We start from the raw sequence: 8,906 nt of genomic DNA on the forward strand, positions 1-8,906 counted from the left end.
CCAGCCGTAGCGACCTCGGAGGTTGCTTTGCCATGGCCTCCTGAACTACCAGCTCCACCGTGGCCTCCTGGGCTGCCTGCTCCGTCATGGCCTCCGCGTCTGCCTGCTCCGCCATGGCCTCCGAGTCTGCAGATCCGCCATGGCGCCCCGACAAGGCGCCCACCCTCCCACCCCTTTGATGTTGTATGGCGCGAGGACGCGCCTTCCAGAGGGGGACGTCATGTCAGGCTTGTGTTATGCTTTGTTCCCCATGTGCTCCCTGTGTCCCAGTGTTTATGCCCATATTTGGTTTGTTTCCTGTTCCTGTCCTGATTATGTTGATTTAATTCTAGGTGTTCCCTGTTTATTTCCATTGATCCCAGGTGTGTCTCGTCATCCCCTCGTCTTGTCATGTGTTAAATAGTGTTCCCTGTTTTCAGTTCAGCGTTCGGTATTGTTTATGTCTACATGTGCTATGTGAGTTTTCCTTGTTATAATTAAAATTCTCTGGATTGATGTACTCCTCGTCTCCCTCCGTTCCTTGCTCCGCACTCCACTCAGTAGTGCAACCGTGATAAATAGACTGTTTTTCCTAGTGTTGCTAATGAGGAAAATTAAGTCCAGCTTCTTTACAGTTTGTGATAATGGATAATAATCAAAGAGTGATCATCTCTGATTCACTGTAGAAATGTTGCTTTAATAAATAAAAAGCAAATAAACAATGTCAAGCAAACGGCAAGTGAAGGTGTCTGACATATTTCGCTCCATGTCTCAATATTCATTACAATGTTTATTATTTTTCATGTAAATGTCTACTCTTATACCATTTTGTGTTGCCTCTTCAAACAGAAAATAGTCCAAATGTTCTTCATCTTTAAAAGAAAGTATTTAAAAGGTATTATACTGCAGGCAGGGGCATTGCTAGTGGGGGGAAAAGGGTGAAAGAGTACATAGGGCCCAGAGCTTGACAAAACCCTCAATGACACTGACCAAGCAAATGAATTAGATTAGATTATAAATCTTTATTGTCCACACATGTGGAAATTCATCTTCGGCCCCACAAAAACATATAGAACTGCCACATATACACTTGACTTCACAGTCCAATACAACAGACACACAAAACATACAGTACAAGAACGTATTTTTCCCCAAGGATTACAGACACATGAAACATAAAAGCAATATATAGAAATTAGGCTAATAGTACTAAAACCATAAATAGATCATTAATAAATAAATAACTAAATAATATTAATAAATAGATAACAGCAGTCAGTTACATAATATACATAGACCTGATTATAAATCATTTATTTAATAAAGTAATGGCAGATGGTATAAAAGATTTCTTGAAAATATTTATTTTTGCTATGGGTAGCCTGTATCGTCTGCCTGAAGGAAGTTTTTCAAATTCATGTTGGAGAGGGTGAGTGGAGTCCTGAACTATTTGTGAGGCTTTCCTCCTGGTCTGGTTTGTATACAGTTCCACCAGCTGCCTCTGGGGGTCCAATGTGATCTTACTTTTGCTTCGAGCCCCCAGATTCCCATGATTTTATAGGAAATAATACTTTACAGCAAACTAGTGTAAACCATCCTCAGGATTCCCTTACTCACATTAAAACTATTTAGTTTCCTCAAAAGAAACAATCTTTGGCTTGCCTTCTTATAGATATAGTCTGTGTGCTCAATAAAATTTAAGATACAATCTAGGATAATCCCTAGATATTTAAAACTATTTACAATCTCAACATGTCGGCCCCCAATTATGATCGGCTGACATGTAGGTTGCCCTTACTAGTACTGACAACAAGTTCCTTGGTTTTAAAAGCATTTAGTGACAGAGCACTCTCCTCGCACCATGCCACCAGGTGGACTATATGCTGAAAATAAGCCCTCTCTAAATCCCCCTTTCCTCTGGCCATGAGACCAACCATAGCCATGTCATCAGCATACTTAAATAAATTAAATTACTTTCACAAATCTGCATTTCATTTATATACATAGAAAACAGTGCAGGTGATAACACACAACCTTGGGGGACTCCAGTGTTCGGAATAACCTCATCAGGCATGGTACCCTTTACAGAGACTCTTTGAGGACGGTTAGCTAAGAAGTCCTTGATCCATAACACAAGGTGCCCATTGGTATCCAGTTTTAATAGCCGATCTAATAAAATGCCAATCCTGACAGTATTAAAAGCTGAACTAAAATCAATAAATAAAATTCTAGCAAAAGCGCCAGGATGCTGAATGTGCTTGCTAATCACATGCAGCAGAGTTAACGTAGCATCCTCAGTGCCTCTCTGTGCCTTATAAGCAAACTGCAGTTGGTCAGACAAATGGGTATTTGGCAGACGCCCTAACACAACCCTTTCCATGCATTTACATAGAATGCTGGTGAGGGCAATAGGTCTAAAGTCATTAGGTGGGCAATAGGTCTGAAGTCATTAGGTGATACAGGGTTGCAGTTTTTCGAAACAGGGATAAGTGTGGTTCTCTTCCAAGAATGTGGGACAGTGTGTGTGTCAAGCAAAATCTGAAATAGTCTAGTAAAAACACCTTTAAGTTAGTAAATGAACCCTGCTATGGCCCTCCCTCTAAGACCATCCGGGCCAGGTGCTTTATGAGGGTGTACCCTAGCAAGACAACCAGCTATATCCTCCTCTGTAAGAGTGATGGTATTCCAGACATGGCTACACACTTGGTCAGCCCTAACTGCATGTGTGGTTTTGTCAAACCTACTATAAAACTGATTTAATTCATTCGCAAATTAACCAATATTTGTGGGTAGGCAATGTTGCTTCTGGGTCTCTCTACCCATCATATCATTTAGACTGCTCCATGCTTTACGAGCATCCCCAGTGACAAACTGTTTCTCCATTTTATCTCTATATTGCTGCCTGGACTTTCTAATAATCACTCTAAGTTCACGTCTTTTGTCTTTAAAGAGCACCATATTACCTTGAGCAAAAGCAGCCCTTTTCTCACTTAGACATTTCTTGTGAAACCCAAACCTTGTTATTAGGGTATATTTTAACAGTTTTTGTTGGTACAACATTATTCTCACAGAAAATAATGTAAGATGTTATTGTTTCTGTTAACTCATTTGCGCTTACACAGTTATCAAAGAAAATTTCCCAGTTTGTAAGTTAGTTCCGTATCAGTTACAAAATATTATTACTTGCCTATAAGGCCCTTAATGGGTTAGCTGAGTGCGTTGTTAAAACTCTCACTTATCCTACCAGCAGCTTCCTCATATTTAGGTCCCGGTATATAAACCAGAATGATGGTAATCTGTCCGAATTCCCTTGGAAGATAGAACGGTCTAAATGATACAGAAAGCAACTCATAGTCAGGGGTGCACACTTTCTCATGAATGCGCAGTTGTGTTGCCCATTTACTGTTCACAAAGATACAAATACCTCTCCCGATCGATAGTTAGACAGATCAGGTTACTCATTTTAAAGTCATTCTCGACTTTTACCCTGGCCATCAGTTCATCCATTTTATTATTAAGCGACCACACATTTGACAGCGTTATCATCGGAAGAGGGAATCGTGCACCTCGCTTCTGAAGCCTGGCCCGAATACCCCCTCTTGCACCCCTTTTCTTCAACTTCTTCGCTTTTAAGTTAGGTTTCCGTGCGATTTCGGTGCAATCGTGCATTAATAATTCAAGATCCAGCTGTCCTGCATGTCTTTGTAGAGACATCAGGTACTCTCTGGAGTAGGTCACATCTTGCCTAGGCCCAGACAAGGAGTTGTTCATGGAAAACAGTGAAAATAAGGCGTTCAGAATTAGCCATGTCCTAGTTATCTCCATAATCCACAGTGCAGGAAGCTCAACCACACAATCACGACAAAACAATAGCACGTAGCGAGACAAAACTATAAAAAAACAACGTTTAGCGTGAGGCTCTGGGTCAGCCGCCGAACAGCGCCCCGGAAGTAATATAATAAACAACAAGGTAAAAACGACAAATCCTTTTCCTGCTCTCTCTCCCTATACAAACGAACAAACATACAGTACTACGGACACACAGCCATGCAGAAACATGTTGTCAGCACTGCTCTGGTGATTTTTCAGAAAAATTGTTTAGCTACTTTAAACTACAAACATTTCTTACTAGTGAGGTAATAATGGCGCTGTTGTTGAAGCAGATAAACTTACAGTTTGGCTATTAGTAGAGACACTGCTGCCGAACACTGTTGAGAGACGCACAGACTCACAGAGGAAATTCACACACGCTTCTCTCTCTCTATCTCTAATAACTTAATTATTAACTGCATTTGTCTGCTATCAATGGCTCAAGCATCCATTGCTAGGTCTGACGTTTTGAAATTAGCAGCGGAGTCGTCGGATTGAGATGCATAAGAAATGAATCCTACTCACATAACTGTTTTTAGGACAAAAACCTGACAAATGTGTTGGAATACAACATCTGAACAATGCTTTGAGGTGTGGTAACCGTAGTATAAGTAGAATAATTGACTCCGGTCCGTAGAAAATAATGCACACGATGTGGCCACAAGTCAATTTTTTCTTACTTATCTTTCGACAAAGCTAGACATTAAATCTATTTATTATTAGTGATATTTAAGGAAACAGTTAGTTATTTTTATGTGGTTTTGCTCAATAGGCTTAGCATAGTGTAAAATAGTACACACATAATTAAACACTACTCAATTTAAATGTTAAACAGATAATAGACTGACACTTTTGCTCTGTTCTTGATATATGTTATTGTTCACACAGGTCTGTTGTGGCAAAAACAATTATTAACAAATAGCATCACAGTGTAAGAGACAAGGAATCAAATTATATTTAAGGAAAGAAGTTTATTTTCCTTAAAGAGGTATGTTCACAATGTTTCAGCAGCTACCCTGAAACACAACAGACCTGTCCTTCAAGCCTGACTTCGTCTTGGTGCGACAGCACGCTTATAGCATGGCACAGAATGAAGATTTCCGCAATATAATCATCGGGTTGCATTATGCCGGGATCCCCAGTGTCAACTCGCTGGAGTCCATTTACAACCTCTGTGACAAGCCATGGGCTGTGAGTAGACATGTTGTTTTGTACTGTGTGTTTTTCTTTTTTTAAAAATTGCCAATTTGAGGAGCATTAAAACTAGTGGTTTCTGGGTTCAGAATATATACAGGTATGCAGTTATTTTTGAATGTGTAATAATGTATAATTGTGAGTTCAGATCAGACCACATTGTGGCATAGACACTGCTAAATGACACTTTCAGTGCTTTCAACATTTTCATCCAGACTGATTCTCTGTTTTCTCCCAGTTTGCTCAACTGATCAGCATCTACAAGAGACTGGGAGCAGATAAATTCCCTCTTGTTGATCAGACGTTCTACTCAAACTACAGGGACATGGTAAGTACAAAACAACCTTGTTTTTCATTCGTTTCACTCGATTTGAATCCATTTTTGTTCTAAATATGGCAAGCTATTGATTTTGATAAAGAACAAAATATGTGACACTTTGGTTTTTTGTATATTATATATTAGATTTTTAAACACTATATGGTACGGCAAATAAAATGTATTATGTACTTTGATTAGTAGTACTGAAAATGTATGTCCTGATGACAAAAAAATAAAAAAAATAAAACACTGCTGGCTGCTAACATACCCCCTTGTGAAAAAAACATGTGTGCCTAATAGTAGTGACTGTGCACTTGTAGTGTACTTCAAATATTAAAGGTACATAAAAAAGAACTGTAATTGCAGATAATATAATATTAATCGAATAAATGCCACTTAAGTCTACTAAAAAAGAGACGCTTCCATGGCTGTTTCCTTATGCACTTAATTACACTTTTAAAAAATGCATTTTGTAAAAAGTTCAAATTTAAAGATTTTACTTTAAAGTACATTTTTAATAATAATGTTTTAATTTTAATAATTTAATAATTATTGTGCGTTAAAGATGTACAGGACATGTAAAGTATTTTATTGTAATTTTAATTGTAGTGTTTTTTTTTATATTACATTTAAAGCTAATACACATCAATCCCAATGTGTTGTATTTACAAGTAATGACATGAACTTATATTTAAATATTTATTTATTATAAAGTTTGCTAAAGTGTACTACTTTTCATAAGGGTTTGGTTCTGTTCTGATGCTTTGGATGAAACATCTGCTAAATAAATACATTTATTTATTTATTTTTCAGGAAGAAATAGGCTTATACTATTTGGATATTTTGGTCATTTGGGCAAAGTGTTTGCTGTTTTGCCTTTTTTAAGAGAAATACAAACAGAAATTAATTGAAATTGATTTCTGATCATGTTTTTTTCTAAAAGAATACATTCGTTTATTTGTTGTCATTCAGCGGATTCAATCTGTCTCAGTAGTGCTCCCTCTATTCTATGCAGCGTATACACACTGTGTTTCAATATAACGCCGCTGTAATGCAGTTTTACAATCTTTATCAATTTTCTGCATTGTGCAAACAAGCTAATATGCCGTTTCTGTGGTTTCTAGTGAAGTAGACTTTTCCTGCTGTCTGATGTGGCTGTGGTTCTGTGGAATAAACCTTAAACGTTGTTGTTATTGCAGTTTTTTAAATTAAAATCCCTTTTTAACTCAATGTTTATCAGAATAGAAAAGCGAAAAACAATACTAGACGAATACTTTTGACATAAGGCATTGGCACTAAGAACATCCATATTTATATAAACATGCTTACAATTCCCATTAAATACACACAGACGCTTTTACATGCAAAATAGTTTAATGGTTGATTGCATATCTCCATGAAAACAGTGGCAATGTCTGCACACATGAAGACAGTCCACCAAGATTTGCTTTGGGATTATGAATTGAATCTGAAGGACCAAAGACTATAATGTCTGTTTTACTCTCATTAAAATTCAGAAAGTTTAGAGACAACCAGGACTTCACATCTGACAAGCAAGTCATGAGAGTGTCCAAACCGTCTGAATTACGTTTTAAGGGCAGATAAACTTGGGTGTCATCAGCATAACAATGAAATGACAGCCCATACTTCCTGAAGATAGAACCAAGTGGGAGCATGTATATTGAAAAAAGAATGGGAGCCTAAATTGATCCCTGAGGAACCCCACATGATAAAGAAACAGCACTAGAAAAATGATCTCCAATATTAACTGAAAAACTTCGATTAGAAAAATAAGATTTAAACCAATTTAAGGCACTACCCTTAATGCCTGCGCATTGCTCCAACCGAGCAATAAGAACTTCGTGATCGACCGTATCAAATGCAGCGGTCAAATCTAGGAGCACAAGCACAGCATAGTTGCCAGAATCGCAGGTTACTAAAATATCATTTAAAACTTTCAACAATGCACTCTCAGTAGAGTGATGTTTTTTAAAACCGGATTGAAATATTTCAAAAATCATGTTGTCATCTAGAAAACCCTGCAATTGCTGTAGGACAATTTTCTCCAAAATCTTAGCGATAAATTACAAATTTGAGATAGGTCTAAACACTGTGGGGTCTAAGTTATGTTTTTTAAGCAGGGGGTGGACTATTGCATGTTTTAATAAGTCAGGTACAATACCGGTTTCTAAACAGTGATTTATCATAAACAAGAGCTGTGTACCAACTACATCATAAACTTGTTTAAGAAAATATGGAGGAATTATATCAACAGAAGAGCCCGAAGGCTTAAGCTGATCCACTATTTCTTGAAGATGAGTGCCAGAAATGGGTTTAAAATGACTAAAAGCAGCACTACAAACAGGGGGCAAAGAGGGATCGAAGCAAGAGGGAGTTATCCCCAATCTTAGATTACTTATTTTATTAACAAAAAAATTAAGAAAAGCTTCACACATAGCTTTATGCACGAAGAGCTTGTAACACTCCAAAGAGAAAGGAAAAATTGAAATCGCATCATATGACCCCTTTAAATTGTTTCAATTCATTTCAAAATGTTCTAAGCATTCTGGAGAACAAAAGGGCAAAAATGCACACTGAAGAATGGCTGATGCACTTGTTCTTTTCCGGGCATCATTTTTAGGAGCATTTGTAGTTATTTAACAAGAATTTGTTGCCATCTGCAGAAGCCACCACTGCCTGGCAGGCAAATAGGCTGAAGAGCCTCTTCATCATCAATACTGAATGAATTATTGACTCTTATCAGGCATTTATTCTGAAGAATCTCGATCAAACAGGACGCTACAGTACAGGGCGAGATCTGTAGAGATCACAGTTTGAGAGATTACTGAATTCATATCTATACTTATAACACCACAACAACTGTTTTAGTACTTGAAAAAATACAATAAATGACTGATAACAGTCAGAGGCTAATACAAAGGGCTGCAAGTAGAAATTACAAAGCCAAGTATGCAAATGCCACACGTGTGCAAGTATGCAAATGCATTAGTACGTGTTTGACAACATTCAAAATGGTAGATTGAATGTAATGCTTAATTGATCTGACTGGAATACAGATCAAATCCGAACAAATATGCTATGCTGACTATGTAAATGTTACAGAGGAAAAACCGGATGTCATACACAAACAAACAGACTCTGAACTCATTCCAAACACCACAGACTCATGCAGAAACCTGTCTTGTTGCTAAGAGATGCATGATAAGTGAAAATGATATGTGCTCTAAAATCATCTCAAATATTATCAAACTGTGATATTCTCAGACTGGATGAAATCTAAAAAAATGAAGTTGAATACTGAATACACAATGTGATTTTCTGTGAAATCTGTCTACTCACATGGCCCAAAACCTGTCCAAACTGTAAATTGGGCTAAAAACCTGGGCATAATTTGTGTAGCATATTTCAGCCTCAACTGATGGTAACAGCCAGCATCAGGAATCAGGGTGTTCAGTTTCAACTCAAACTCTGCCTAGAGATAGTAAATGATTTTACCTGACAGCAGATACTCGCCGTTTTCCAG

At 37.6% G+C, this 8,906-nt stretch overlaps 1 protein-coding gene across 1 annotated transcript in view; it reads left to right on the forward strand.

Annotated features, from left to right (window-relative positions):
* Nucleotides 1–8,656, forward strand: part of LOC107750036 (synapsin-2-like) — a 47,978-nt gene extending 39,322 nt beyond the window's left edge. The window contains exons 4-6 of the mRNA XM_016565288.1: nucleotides 4,884–5,040; nucleotides 5,282–5,371; nucleotides 8,648–8,656. Of these exons, the coding sequence (XP_016420774.1) occupies nucleotides 4,884–5,040; nucleotides 5,282–5,371; nucleotides 8,648–8,656 (256 nt within the window). The remainder of the gene's footprint in view (nucleotides 1–4,883; nucleotides 5,041–5,281; nucleotides 5,372–8,647) is intronic.
* Nucleotides 8,657–8,906: the final 250 nt, after the last annotated feature.

Source organism: Sinocyclocheilus rhinocerous, unplaced genomic scaffold (genome assembly GCF_001515625.1).
Source record: "Sinocyclocheilus rhinocerous isolate Xijiao unplaced genomic scaffold, SAMN03320098_v1.1 scaffold542, whole genome shotgun sequence".
NCBI classification, from domain to species: domain Eukaryota; kingdom Metazoa; phylum Chordata; class Actinopteri; order Cypriniformes; family Cyprinidae; genus Sinocyclocheilus; species Sinocyclocheilus rhinocerous.